The following is a 14,373-nucleotide window of genomic DNA, read 5'->3' as shown; positions in this document are numbered from 1 at the left end:
ACCACTGTGCCATCTCTCCAGCCTGTGAGGAACATTTTTAAATTCAAACCACACCACCTATTCATGAGGGTAGAGTCTCACTTTGCTGTTAGACTTAATTGCTCTGAGCTATGTTTGAGGAGATACCTTAGAGGGAGGAAAAGTTACTTGTGGCTCAATTTTGGAGGTACCAGTCCGTGGTCAGCTGGTTCAGTTGTTTCTGGCCTTTGATGAGGTAAGAGCATCGTGGTGGGAGGGTGCTGTTCTAGTTTGCTTTGAGTTGCTGTGATAAACACCATGACTAAAACCAACTTGGGGAGGAAAAGCTTTTGCATCCTACAACTCCTAGGTCACAGTCCATCTCCAAGAGAAGTTAGATCATGGAGGAAAGCTGTGTACATGCTTTCTCTGATTTGCTCACCAACCTTTCTTATACAGCCCAGGTCTGCCTGCCTAGGAGTGGCATTGCCCACAGTGGACTGGGGCACATCAGCTAGCAATCAAGAAAATGCCAGGACAGGCATGGCAACATATGCCTTTCTTCGGGGACCTGTGACATCTGAGGTACAGCAGAGGTGTACCTGGCCCAGCCACTCTCTTGGGAGAGCAAGTGGGATCAGATCCTTAGGTTGGGGTTGGGGGAGGTACTCTGGGGATGCTTTGAAAACACTTGAGGCAGATACTGGGCTTTTACCAGGTGCCAAGGGGCAAGTTTCACTTTCATAAAATGGGCAACTAGAGGAGAAAAGTGATGGCCAAATGGCTGGAGGTCTGTTTCCCCTTGAGCAAAAGTGCTCCAGGCTAGCTCTGATGCAGATCTACACACAACCTGCACATATACCAGCTGGAGGTGGCGTTTCCCAGCAGGGAATCCCTGCTTTCAGACTCTGAGCAGATCTGAGAAGCTGAGGCCAGCTGGTGTCTTCAGTTGGACAAGGGGTTGGCCAGCACTCATTATAAAGGGTCAAGTGATGTGGTGTCTTCCAACTGTGCAATTCTGTTTGATCTAAAAGCAGCCATAGAGAGTAAGTAATCAAGTGAGCCTAAGTACGTTCCAATAAAACTTTATTTGCACAACTAAGCAACAGGCTGGAATTGGCCATTGTTTGCAGACTCCTGTCTTAGGCTGTAAATTCTGTTGCATGTAACAGGGACCCAATAACGGTAGCTTAACTGAGAGAGGTTTATTGCTCTCATCTAATGGCACATACGTGAGCTGGTATGTAAATGTCCTATGAAGGTGACCAGAGGCCCAGGCTCCTGATATTTTGATGCTCTACCATCCCATGTGGATCTTTGCCTTGTGGTCCAAGATGGCTGGGCACCATGTCCACATTCTAGTTAGGAAGGGAGAGGAAAGACAAGTCTCCTCCAAATGTAAGGATTCTACTCAGGAATTTAGCCAGAACTCAGTCCAGTCATATGGCTAATGTCTAGCGGTAAGGGAGTCTGGGAAATGTCTTTTTTCTCTTTTTTTAAAAAACCTTCCTCAATTTAAACAGAGCCCTGAGTACTGTGTGCAGGTTACTGGCCAATCTCCAGGGGCAGGGCCAGTCATGTAGAATAAAACAGACCTGCTGGGACTCATCACCAGTGCGAGAGTGACACCCACTGCTCAGTTCCAGTTGGTAGCTTCTGGCCTCGTCCCTGCTGACAGTATAAGATGTGTGTTGGGCCTTTTCAGGAAAGCTGAGCACTAGACCACCATGGGAAAATCTCCCAGCATTGGCCAAGAAAAACATGAGACAGAAGGTGTCCTCATTTGCTTCCAGAGGAGTCCTACAGGGCTAGGCCAGCCCTCCCCTGTGCTCCCTCCTCCCCACATCCATATGTTCTTTGGCAGTTCCCACTCAAAAGCCTGGGCTCCCTGTTCAGACTCAATATGGGTATTTTGTTTCTAGACACTATTCCTGTTGGCTTATTCATGCTGTCTCGTGTGTGCGTATAAAAATATCCTGTCACTAGAATGATACACAAAATTAGTCAAATACAGCATAAATTTTGAGTGGAGGCGCTTTACCATGCAGGGTCATAGCTCCCCTGAGTGGGGAAGGTTGGCGTGGGGCTGGCAGACACAAGGAATCAAACTGGAGCCTCCTCTCAGGGTTCAGCCCACCCCTGCTGCCCCATCCCCAAAATCCTGCGGTGCTCCAGGTCTGGAACTCACCCAGTAACAGCATCGGCATCCAGGCCAGCAGCGTCTCACTTCCCTACCCCCACCCAGGCGCAGAGCCAGGGCAATTTGCTCCTGTAGCCCATAGCATCCATCTGGGAAAAATTAAAGGTGATTATACAATCTGCAGATAGTTATTTAATTGGAATGAGGGAGATAGAAATAATTTTTCCTTCTCACGTTCTCACTTTTAACACATCTTGCCACTTGTCTGATGTCATCACTTCCTTAAAATGCCCTGTGTCCTTCAAAGACTGCATGTCTAAGCGACAATCTTTTGGGTGTTTGAGAACCCTTTGGCTTCCCAGTGGGGAAATTCCTCCAGGGCCCCTAAGAGACCCATGCCCCTAGCATGAGTGGGTCCCAATCAGTCCTAGAACCCCCAGCACTATAGAGAGGGTTTGAGCCACACTCAGAGCTCACCCCGAGCATGCCGGATGTAGTGTTGATGGAGCCCTGCTTCCTGGGCAAATTCCTGACCACACTCGGTGCAGGTGAGGGAGCCAGGGGTGGCAGGGGTATCATGTACCTGGCGGTGCCGCCTCAGAGAAGTGGCCTGCCCAAAGGTCTTGCCACAGTCAGGACAAGGGAAGGTAGGCTGGACCGCAGTGGGTGCACTAGGAGGGGAGGGCTTCACAGTCGGACCGTGGCTGCGCTGGTGGGCGATCAAGGCCTTGGAGGATGGGAAGGAACCGGCACAGGTGAAGCAGATGAAGAGCGCCCCCTGCAGCTTCTGGGCCACGAAGTCCGCAGGATGCTCTCGCTTCATATGACGTTCCTGGAACTTGGAATCGGCGAAGGTGATGAGGCAGTGGGTGCACTGTGGGACCCCTAGGTGGCCTGAGGGACGTAGGGGAGAGTCGGGTAAGGCCAGGAGGAGTGTCCAAGACCTCCCCTGAACCTCTGAATCATGCCAGCAAGGACCACTGAATGCTGTGTACTTGGCTCTGCACTAGTGCTGGGCTGTGGGACAAGACCTGGGGTTTGTAAGCAAACAGACTGAGGCTCAAAGAAGGCAGGTAAGTTGCCCATGGTTACCAGACTAGGAACTTTTGCAAAAGTAGAGACAGGATTCGAACCTGAAGTCTGCCTATCCAATAAAATGGTGTGGTGATAAGGCACTGCCTGGGGCTGCCTCTCCATTTCCTAGGCAATGGTTCCCTCATCTGGAAAATGGGGTCCTGACCATGGCTGCTCCTCCTCATCACTAGGAGGAATGGCCAAATGATTTAAGTGCCTGGAACAGAGCTCCAGTATTTGTAATTACACAGAACATGAGCGACAGATGAGGATGCCAGAGGAATCAAGATTAGACATTACCACAGCAACGTCTGAACACAAAGCACAGATATTCTCCAAGCCCAAAACATGACCTGTTAACAGAGTGACTGCAGTGACTGTGCAATCTCAGCTTCAGGGTCACTCTTTCCCTCCCTCCAAAATCAGACTTCTTAAGGTATCTGATTATGGATTGGTCCTTGCTCTCTGGGAGCACCCAATCCTGAGTAATGCCCCCTTCTCTCTTTCCCTCTCTGTCACTCCTGCTCCTCTTTTGCATGCTTTTTGAGATAGGGTCTCCTGTAGCCCCAGCTGGCCTGGAACTCACTATGTAGACCAGGCTGGCCTTGATCTCACAAGAGATCTGCCTCCTGAGTTAGGAGATTAATATGCACCCCCCTTCTTTGAACTCTTTCTAAAGTTCCACAAATACAAGTCCAAATCCTACAAATTCCTCTAAAAATTTTTATTTTTTATGCATATGAGTGTTTTGCCTGAATGTTCATGTACCACATGCATGCAGTACCTGGGGACCCCAGGCCAGAAGATGGATTCAGATACTCCTGGAACTAGTTGTTAGCCACCATGTGGGTGCATGGAACTGAGCTCAAGTCCTCTGCAAGAGCAGCCAGTGCTCTTAATTGCTGAGCCATCTCTTCAGCCCATCAAATTGTGTGTGTGTGTGTGTGTGTGTGTGTGTGTGTGACAGTCTCCCTAGCCCCAGCCTGCCTGTAACACACTATGTAGACCAGTCTGGCCTCGATCTCAGATATTCACCTGCCTCTGCCTCTGCCTCCCAAATGCTGAGATTAAAGGTGTGTGCCACTATGCCTGGCATCCAAATTATATATATATTTTTAAATTTTATTTATGGCCGGGCGTGGTGGCGAACGCCTGTAGTCCCAGCACTCGGGAGGCAGAGGCAGGCAGATCTCTGTGAGTTCAAGGCCAGCCTGGTCTACATAGTGAGTTCCAGGTCAGCTGGGGCTACAGGGAGACCCTGCTTCAAAAAGACCAAAAAAATGTATTTATTTATTATTATTATTTTGTCTTTTTGCCACCACGCCCGACATTTATTTATTATTTTTATGTGTATGCGTGTATTGCCTGCATGTAGGTAAGTGCACGCGAGTCGTACAATGCCCGAGGAGGTCAGAAGAGGCTGTCGGATCCCCTGGGACTGGAGTTACAGACAGCTGTTAGCTGCCATGTGCGTGCTGAGATTCGAACCCGGTCTTCTGCAAGAACAACCAGTGTTCTTAACCGCTGAGCCATCTCTCCAGCCCCCAAATTATTTTTTTAAATATTCTCTTCCTGAGACATTCCACCGTACCTATGGTATGTGCTGCAATGTCCAATAAACTCACGCTGTGGGATGTAGCTCAGTAGTAAAGCGCTTGCCTAGAATCCACCAATGAGAGGCTGGGGACATGACTCAGCCGTAGGGCTTAGAAGCCAAATAACGAGGGGCCTGGGACATGGCTCAGCAGTAGGCTGTTTGCTTAGAATCTACCAGCGTAGGGCTGAGAGCATGGTTCTGTGGTAGAATGCTTGCCTAGCATGTACACGTCCTTGAGTTTGGGCCACAAAACAAGTATGTAGTATTTAAATTGAGCAGTAAACCCAGTTTGTTCAAGCCAGGCGTGTTAGTAGTGGTCTCTGCCTGTAGGTCATTGATACCATGGTTCTTTCAGGAACAATTACACGCGGTCATTAAAGTCCATTCATTCATGTTGGAGGATGCGTGCACCTAGGCCACAATAAGCATTCTGTAGCAGATGCTGCTGCCATAAGTCAAACTGGATACTTTATTACCATCAAGTATTTTCCTTTTCTAGTTAATTCCGTAACAGCCCCATGGGAGTGGGAGTGGCATCCTTTAGATAGGGGAAACTGAAAGTCCAGGGCAGTGTTGGGACCTGAATCTTCTTTCCCACTAACACTATTCCCCAATTACACTGTCACCGTTCCTGGAAGACACCTATCCCTGTACATGGCATCCCGTTTCTAATCCCTCTATCAGGCTAAGTACTCACAGAGTTTGCTTTCTGGGCTGCCCGGTCGCCTCTCCTTGGTAGAAGCCTGCTGCTCCATATTCTCTTCAGGGTGCGGGTCCTCCATGTTGACTGCGACCTCGCTGATCAAGAAAGAAGCATGGGTGAGCCTAATCCTCTGACGCCCACGACACGCCATCTCCTTGAACTCAGCAGTGGTACCCACCCTTCAGCCCGCCTCTTCCGGGAGACATCCTTCCGTGACATCCTGTGACTCTCGCTCCACGCAGAGCCCCCGCCTCCCACGCTCGCTCCTAACTCGTTTCTGCGTCCTGCTTCTCCCACGCGCTGCTAGAGCGCCCCCAGCTCTCCAGGCCGGTCATCCTGGCTTCTAGCTTTCTTCCGTACAGCACCGGGCTGCCCTTCGCTGCGCCTGACAGACGATGGCCACAGCGCGGCCACCGGAAGGAAGCAGGATAGAGTCTTGTCAGTCTCCAGACGTTCATGTCTTAGCGCCCTGTCGCTCATCGAGCCGTGTCGGAGTTAGAGTCACGTTTTCAGTCAGGCACTATATCACAGACACCCAGCCAGGTCCTCCGACTGGGCAGTGTGTGTGTGTGTGTGGGGGGGGGGGGGGGGGGTCCTTCTCTGCTATGGGCGCGGAATGATGACGCCAAGGCCCGGTGTACCGTACAACTTTGTGCTTACTACTCCGGCGCTTTGGTTGCGGGACTCGAGTGCCGTACAACGCCATAGCTCAGGCGCATTGGTTTCTGCCCGCGCTTGCCGTACAACGTCGTGCAACGCAGGCGCTGTGGTGTCATTGTTCCTAGCCTGAGCTAGGGACTTTGTGCGCTTCCGGTATTCTGCGCAGACCCGAAATCTGAGTCTCTTGGGCTGCACTCCAAGACACTCCCCTTCTTAAAAGGACTGACGTCAGGATAGAACCACCCGGACGAATCTGGATGTCTCCTAATCCCGGCGCTTGTACCCCTCCGGCCTCCGTCTGCGGAGCCTCAGGGGCGGCCCTCCTCTGTGGCTGACCCTGCTGGCTACGACTGCGCGCCGGTTGTGTCGCCCGTCTGCTCGGTTGGTGATTGGGAACGGGGGGGGGGCAATCCAAGCGACGGGGATTGCTTTTTGTAGTTGTTTTTAGACATAGTCTCACGATGCAGCCTGGCTGGCCTGGAACTTGCTGTGTAGACCAGGCTGGCCTCGAACTCACAGAGATCCACCTGCTTCTGCCTCCCGAGCGCTGGGAGTAAAGGCCCGGTTCTTTTGAGTTTTGCAAACAGCGAAATACTGAAAGAAAGAAGAACCGAACGGGTCTGGGTGTGCAGGGAATACGCCCTTGGCGTTGGATGTCCTGGGCCTGCAGGGCGACATAGGAGAATGGAAATGGCGGCAGGGTGGAGGACCGAAGCCTGGGTGCAGAGAGAGTGGGCGGCCCCTGACCCCCGTCTTTCCTTGCAGCAATGCCTCCACCGCGGGGTGACGTGACGGCCTTATTCCTGGGCCCCCCGAGCTCGGGGAAGTCAGCGCTGATCGCCGCGCTATGCGACGGCAACGTGGACACGGTGGAGATTCCCGAGGGACGGCCGGACTCTGGGGTGCCCAGCCTGAGAGCCGCGGCCCCGGGTCTCTTCCTGGGCGAACTAAGCTGCCCACCCGCAGCCCCTGGGCCCTGGGCGGCGGAGGCCAACGTGCTGGTCCTGGTGCTCCCCGGGCCGGAGGAGAGCGAGGAGCCCTTGGCCCCAGCGCTGGGAGAGGCAGCGCGGGCCGCCTTGGCCCGGGGGATCCCGCTGCTGGCTGTGCGGAAGCTAGGTCCTGGGGAGTCACAGAATGCAGCCGGGGTCCGAGATCAGACTGCGGCCCTGCTGGACAGCGCGGGGCTTGGAGCTGCGCCCCTCTTTGTGCTGTCTGCGGACTGCAGCAACAGCGACTGCAACGAGGAGCTAGAGCGCCTGCGGGTAGCGCTGCGGAGCCGGGCGGAAGCCTTGCAGAGGTGAGTGGGCGGCTCCAGCCGGGTGGGGCGGCCTGTTCCTTTAACCTAGACCCCACCCGAACAACTTGGTTGAGATCTGAGAGCCCAGTTGAGGCCCCCCCCCCCTTTGTAGCCCCACCTGGCCTGGAACTCACAATGTAGACCAGGCTGGCCTTGAACTCACAGAGATCTACCTACCTCTGCCTCCTGAGTGCTGAGACTAAAAGGTGTGGGCCACCACACCCTACTTTGAGGCCAGGCTTTACTGGATCTCTATCTATGCCCCATTTCTTTGCCTAAACCCTGCCCATGGGCACAGATTTTTCCGGGAAGGGCAGGTTGATACAAGGTCTCCCTATGTAGCCCCAGCTGGCCTGGAGCTCACTATGTAGACCAGGCTACCCTTGAACTCACAGAAATCCCTGTCTCTGCCTCCTAAGGGCTGGAATTAAAGGTGTGCACCATCATGCCAGACTCCACAGATCTTTAAATCCAGGGGCTCCACCCTAAGCACTCTTTTCTGTCATTTAAACCAGCCAAGGGTCAACTGGGGGCCTGTCATGAGGCTTCTATCTCAAGTAAGCCTGCTGAGGTCACAAGCTGAATTCTAGGAGAGTCTGAGAATATACAGATAGTGCTCATGGACAAAATGTCTGACCTCATCTCTCTGTTAACATTTGGGATCCCATGAAGATTTTTAAAAAATTTTATATATTATGTGTATGTTTTGCCTGTATGTGTGCAAATGCCCTCTTACTATTCTTGCAAATCCTCTGAAACTGGATTTATGCAGGTTTGTGAGCTGCCATCTGGGTGCTAGGAACTGAACCTGGTTCCTATGCAAGAGTAGCCAGTGTTCTTAACTGCTGAGCCATCTCTCCCAGCTCCCCTATCCCTCGAAGAGTTTTAAAAAATATTTTCATTTTTATTTTAGGTATATGAATGCTTTACCTGCATGTATGTAAGTGCACCTGTGTGTGCAATGCTCATTGAGGCCAGAAGAGGGCATTGGATTCCCATGGAGCTGGAGTTGCAGAAGGTGCCACGTGGGTGCTGGGAATCGAACGCTTGTCCTCTGCAAGAGTAGCCAGTGCTCTTAACCACTGAGCCATCTCTCCAGGTCCCTGGAAAGATTTTTTTACCCAAAGACTCCTAACCAGTATTCCCATCCTCCCCACCACTGGCTTGGTTTTCACGTGATCCTTGTTGCCCCAACGGCCACACCTTCCAGGAGCTTTATTATTTCTGGGTGCCCCAATTGCTTTCCCTGATCCCCTCTCACTTCTGTGCTTACTTGCTCCCACCTGAAAATCTACCTCCTCCTCAACTGCTTCCCTCCACATTTTATGGATCTCAAAATGAGTCTCAGAGAGGAGCTGCCTCTTTTCTGGAGATCCTGTTCTTTCCCCTTTATTTAGCTCATGTCACCTTAGCGGTGTGCACCTCCGGGTGGATGAGATTTCCTCCCTCCTCATGCCCACCTTTGGGAAGAGCACCCTTGTCAAACAATGCTCAGCATTCAAATAGGACAATGTAGTTGCCTTTCCATCCCTGCTCCAAGCTGTGCCCTCTGTAAAACTTTTCTGGCTTAGCATATCCCGGGAAAAACCTTGTTTCTGAAGGCTGTATCCTGAAGTCTTTTTTTTTTTTTTTTTTTTTTGGTCTTTTTGAGACAGTCTCCCTGTAGCCCTAGCTGTCCTGGAACTCACTATGTAGACCAGTCTGGCCTTGAACTCCCAGAGATCCGAGTGCCTCTGCCTCCCAAGTGCTGGGTTAAAGGCGTGGGCCACCATGCCCAACTTAAGTCTTAACAGAGCCTCAGTCTTTGGTGGTTCTGTTGGAAACGACCTTAAGTCTATGGGTCTGATCCAGACCCAGCTGTAGTTTAAACCCCTCCCTTATCCTCCTGACACTGCCCCACTTGGTAGCTGTTCACTGTGTAAAGGGTTAAGAAAGGTCCCTCCTGTTTTTTTGTTTCTGTTTGTTTTTGAGACCAGCTATCACTATATAGCCCTTAGACCAGGCTAGCCTTGAACTTACAGAGATCTGCGTGCCTCTGCCTCCTCAGTGCTGATATTAAAATCATGGTGATTACCACACCCAGCCCAAAGTTCTGCTCTTTTAAAGAAAAAATAAATACATTTAACTCTAGTCAAGTGCTTGCTCCCCTAGCCCAGCCCTTTCACACTTCACCTCTCTGCCAACTCCTGACCTCTTGTTTCCCTCCCTGCCCCCACAGGCTCCTGCCACCTGCCCAGGATGGCTTCGAGGTGCTGGGTGCAGCAGAGCTGGAAGCCGTGCGCGAGGCCTTCGAGACGGGTGGCCTGGAGGCTGCATTGTCCTGGGTGCGCGCGGGCCTGGAGCGCCTGGGCAGTGCACGGTTGGACCTGGCGGTGGCCGGCACCACTGACACCAGCCTTGTGCTGAACATGCTTCTGGGGCTAGATCCCGGTGACCCAGGTGCTGCGCCTGCCTCGCCGCCCACAGGGCCCACCCCTTTCCCGGCCCCAGAGCGCCCCAACGTGGTGCTCTGGACCGTTCCTCTAGGCCCCACGGCCCCTTCCCCCGCCACTACCCCTCACCCGACCCACTACGATGCCCTGATCCTTGTTACCCCTGGGGCCCCCACTGAGGAGAACTGGGCGCAGGTCCGCAGCTTGGTGTCACTAGACGGGCCGCTTGTCGGGGTCCGCACAGATGGCCAGGGCGAGGATCCCCTCGAGTGTCTGGAAGAAGAGGAAAAGGCAGAGAACGCACAGGAAGGGGGTGTGAGGGATGCACCCAACGAAGGAAAGGAGAACACAGGTGGCGCAGCACGAAAAGCAGGCGGCGAGGGTGTGCCAGAGCTTGTGGGCGCTCGGAAATCGGGCGGCGGGGACTCAGGGCGCGCGGCGATGAGCCCTGAGGACGAGACCTGGGAGGTGCTGGAGGAGGCCCCGCTGCCTGTGTTCCGGCTGCGGCCTGGGGGTTTCCCAGGGCTGGGCGCGTGGCTGCAGCGCGCTTTGCCAGCGGCTCAGGCTGGGGCGCTGCTGCTGGCGCTGCCCCCCGCGTGTCCCCGCGCAGCGCAGAGGAAGGCGGCGGCCCTGCGGGCAGGGGCGTGGAGGCCAGCCCTGCTGGCCAGCCTGGCTGCTGCGGCGTCTCCAGTGCCCGGGCTGGGCTGGGCCTGCGACGTGGCCCTGCTCCGGGGGCAGCTGGCCGAGTGGCGGCGGGCACTGGGGCTCGAACCCGCGGCCGTGGCACGTCGTGAGCGCGCCCTGGGCCTGGTTCCGGGGGTGCTGGCGGCGCGCGCTCGCTTCCCGGGCCCGGTGACGCGCGCAGAGGTTGAGGCCAGGCTGGGGTCCTGGGCTGGCGAGGGCACTGCGGGCGGTGCGGCTCTGGGCGCACTCTCCTTCCTGTGGCCTGCGGGTGGCGCAGCAGCGACAGGCGGGCTGGGCTATCGCGCCGCGCATGGAGTCCTGCTGCAGGCCCTGGATGAGATGCTGGCGGATGCTGAGGCTGTGCTGGGACCCGCTGAGGCCGACCAGTGAGAAGCGTGGGCTGAGGGGCTGGGGTGCCTGGAGACCTGGTTTTCTGGCTTCACAGCCTCTGAGATCGAGGGTGGGAGCGGTACTCAAACCTGGGGATTTGAAGGGGACTCCGACTTCCGGACCAGATCTGTGACTTCTAGTCACCCCATTTTCAGGGTCCTGCATGGGAGTATTGTCTGGAGGCCAGGACCCCTAGTTTCTCTGTACACCAGAAATGTACCATCCAGACACTGGTGTAGGGAAGGGAGTTGGGACCTGGATCCCTACAAGGGGTGAGCATCTTAGTATCTAGCTGGAGTCGGTACCTAGTCCTGCAGGGATGACAGGCTCCAGAAGCCTTGATTCCTACCCGACTGGGAGTGGATCTATGGCTGGGTCCCAAAGAGACACAAGATGTAGGTTGCCCTGGGAAGAAAAGGCTTGCAAAACCTGAGGGGCCCTCATTGGGGGATGTAGTAGGTGCTCAGATTCCGGGCTCCCAAGAGGGTTCTGGACCTTATTTTTCAGCTCTTGGGTGGTGAGAGTTTCATCTGTGGAGTGATCCAGGGGCCTGCTGGAGACCCCCTGATATCTTGGAGAATGGCGAATTGTCCACTCTTTAGGGGTCTGGTGTTGGGGAAATTGTCCCACAAAATTGAAGGGACAAGATGTGCAGGTAAGGTGGGCTCAAGGTTGCCAGAGGCTGAGAATGAGGCATTATGGGTATGGAAGAGTAGGAACGCTTACGTCAGAAATACCTCCCATAAGCCCCCTGGTGTATTGGGGTCCTGGCAACTGCCTGTTTGACTGGGAAGGGATGTGACTACCCCCGTTTTCTAGGTGCTGTGTGATTTGGTGTGTCTCTGGCACGTGTGTTGGTGTTTGACTTTAGGAGCTTCCTCATTGCAGTGTCTCGGTCACTGATGGCTCTAACCCTTTGGGGTCTTGGTGTTTTGTGCTCCTGCTTTTTTTGAGGAGTGAAAGTGCTACTGTATTGGTCTAAACTTTTCTACTTGGCTTCCTTGGTGACTCCAAGATACCTGCTGCTCATGTCTACAGAGGATGCTGCTGTGAGCAGGGTTCTCACAGAATAGCTGGGCAAGTGTGTGAAGCTATGGAAGGTGCCAGGAGCTGAGGCAAAGGCAGAAGTCACAGTGCCTCTGTGTTCCAGGCTGTCTGCCTTGTCCAGGTAGGAAGGGCCACATTAGAGGAGCCTTCAGTGGCAGATAGGGAGAGCAAGTTCAGAGAGGGGCTGGAGGTGCACAGCAAAGCTCTGTGTGGTCTGGCCCTTGCTTCTTCTGTTCCCTGCCCAGCCTATCTCCAGCTAACCTGATGGAGCTGGAACATTCTGCCTCCACATCTTTTCAAGGCTGGCTCACCAATCACCAGGTCTCCCCCAAATGCCCCTTCCAGAGAGCCCTCTGGTCACCCCAACCTCAGTAGCTTACACTGATCCTGGCCACTTGATCTTCCTTGTAGCAAGTATTACTATCATAAAAACTTTATTCAATGATTTAGCTACCTGGTTTTGTTGGCTGTTGCCCTCTTGCCTGCCTTTCCCTCCCAGCACCTAGAAACAGTGTCTGACACACAGAAGGTGCCTAGGAAATATTATTTTAGTGTATTGGTCAAGGGCACAGGACTGGGATCTAGATTGTCTATATCTTACCGCAGAAAGGGAAAAGAAACAAACTCTTCATGGGCAGTGAGACACTGGAGGTGTCCATGGATCTGGAAACACACTCGGCTTTGCCAACATCATTCTGCCACTTGGATGAGTACTGTATATTCCTATATGTGACGTGAAAGGACTGAACTAGAGCCATAATTACTTTGAAGGGGTACTTTTATGAAGGATGCATAGTTGGGGGACTATACCCCACCTGCAGCTTGAGCTCCCACCACTGACACAGTTTGTCCTATCAGTGTCGAGGAGGCAGCTGGTGTGGTGATGCATGCCTATCATCCCGGGGAGGTGTGGATGGGGACAGACAGGTCATCTTCAGCCACACAGGAACCTCCAGCCTGAGCTTCATGAGACCTGGCTTCACAAACAAAATACAAATGAGGTGGCTGTGATGGGGAATTGTGTTTGATCCCGTCACTGAATGGTTCCAGGCACTGCACAGAGCTCACTAGGTTTTTAAGGAGATTCATCTAACATCCAGCATGCCTAGTCTGCAGCCCCATTCCAGCCTGAAGCCCCTCACCTGTCTTGTGAAAGAAGGGGTGGGGGGAGCAGCAGAGCTTCACCAACCACAGAAACACAAGCGGAGTGCAGCATTTTAAATGTTCTAGTAGCCATCCTAAAATAGTAAAAGGTGGGCTGGGGAGGGGGCTGTGCAGTTACTAGCTCTTGGAGAGGGCCCAAGCTTGAGTCCCAGTCTGCATCACTGGCTCACAAATGCCCATAACTCCAGCTTCAGGGTATCCAGTGCCCTCTTATGTCTATGAGTGTATTGCCTGCATGTATGTAAGTGTGCCCATTTCATGCAATGCCCTTGAAGGATAGAAGAAGCTGTCGGATCCCCTGGAACTGGAGTTATGGACAATTGTTAGCTGCTGTGTGGGTGCTGGGATTTGAACCCCGGTCTTCTGCAAGAAAAGCCAAGTCTCTTAACCTCTGAGTCCCCAGTACGCCTGTGTATAGGCAGGAGTGCACCATTTAACCCAGTCTGGCTTTGAGCTCCATGTGGTCTGGCCCCTGCCTCTTCAAATGCTGCCCCAGCCCATCTCCAGGCAGCTTGATAAGTCTTTCTGATGTTTGAGTCACCCCTCCTGGGCCCTACCTCAGCCTCCCCAGTTCTAGGATTACATTCACCATGGCACCTGGCTCATAATATTTTCAAGGGATTTTGAGATAATGTTTTTTTCTGCTAAGTCTTCAAATCTGGTATGTACCTTTTAACTAAGCACATCGCAACTCACATGACATACTTTAGAAGTATTGGTTCTATATAACGTTCACAAATGGAGAGCCAGATTCACATACCCAAGTTGCCTCAATTTTCTAGTTTTCCATCTTGGCTTCCCCTTAGCTCTGGGGATTGAACCCAGGGCCTCACACATACTAGGCAAACACTAATCCTGAGCCAAGTCCCTAGTTCCTGACTGGTGGACTCTAGGCAGGTGCTCTACCCCTGATCTTTATCTTTTATTTTGAGACAGGGGCTCACTAAATTGCCCAGGTTGACCTCGAACTTACTCTATCCTCAACAAGTCTTGAATTTATAATCCTCCCTCAGCACCCTCCTCCCCGCCCCCGAGTAACTGGGATTCCATTCTGATCCACTAGGCCTAGCTCGTTAAGATTCCATTTCTTAGTGATATCAGCCATGTCCAAGTGCTTAGCAACTAGTTAGTGGCCAGTATGTGCGCCAATACAGATGTGGAACAGTTCTGGCAACACAGGAATTTTTTTTTTTTTTTTTTTTTTTTTTGGTCTTTTTGAGACAGGAT

At 53.0% G+C, this 14,373-nt stretch overlaps 2 protein-coding genes across 3 annotated transcripts; one reads left to right on the top strand and one right to left on the bottom strand.

The window, feature by feature from the left end:
* Positions 1–1,027: 1,027 nt before the first annotated feature.
* Positions 1,028–6,016, bottom strand: Znf576 (zinc finger protein 576). 2 transcript variants are annotated; one of them, XM_008851976.3, is made up of 3 exons: positions 5,651–6,016; positions 5,467–5,567; positions 1,028–2,992 (listed from the first exon to the last, which is right to left on the bottom strand). In XM_008851976.3, exons 1-3 carry the CDS (start codon positions 5,689–5,691, stop codon positions 2,565–2,567), a joined length of 570 nt encoding a protein of 189 aa, XP_008850198.1. In that variant the 5' UTR covers positions 5,692–6,016; the 3' UTR covers positions 1,028–2,564. The 2 variants fall into 2 exon arrangements, with proteins under 2 accessions (XP_008850198.1, XP_017658405.1); XM_017802916.2 differs by lacking the exon at positions 5,651–6,016 and having other exon boundaries at positions 5,467–5,643.
* Positions 6,017–6,168: 152 nt separating this feature from the next.
* Irgq (immunity related GTPase Q) lies at positions 6,169–12,427 on the top strand. Its single transcript, XM_008851975.3, has 3 exons — positions 6,169–6,513; positions 6,898–7,429; positions 9,648–12,427. The coding sequence occupies exons 2-3, from the start codon at positions 6,900–6,902 to the stop codon at positions 10,933–10,935; spliced, it is 1,818 nt and encodes a 605-aa protein (XP_008850197.1). The 5' UTR covers positions 6,169–6,513; positions 6,898–6,899; the 3' UTR covers positions 10,936–12,427.
* Positions 12,428–14,373: the final 1,946 nt, after the last annotated feature.

The sequence above is a fragment of the Nannospalax galili genome, unplaced genomic scaffold (genome assembly GCF_000622305.1).
Source record: "Nannospalax galili isolate Female #2095 unplaced genomic scaffold, S.galili_v1.0 scaffold385, whole genome shotgun sequence".
NCBI lineage: Eukaryota > Metazoa > Chordata > Mammalia > Rodentia > Spalacidae > Nannospalax > Nannospalax galili.
Note: the sequence above shows the minus strand (reverse complement) of the source record. Positions and strands in the feature narration are given on the sequence as shown.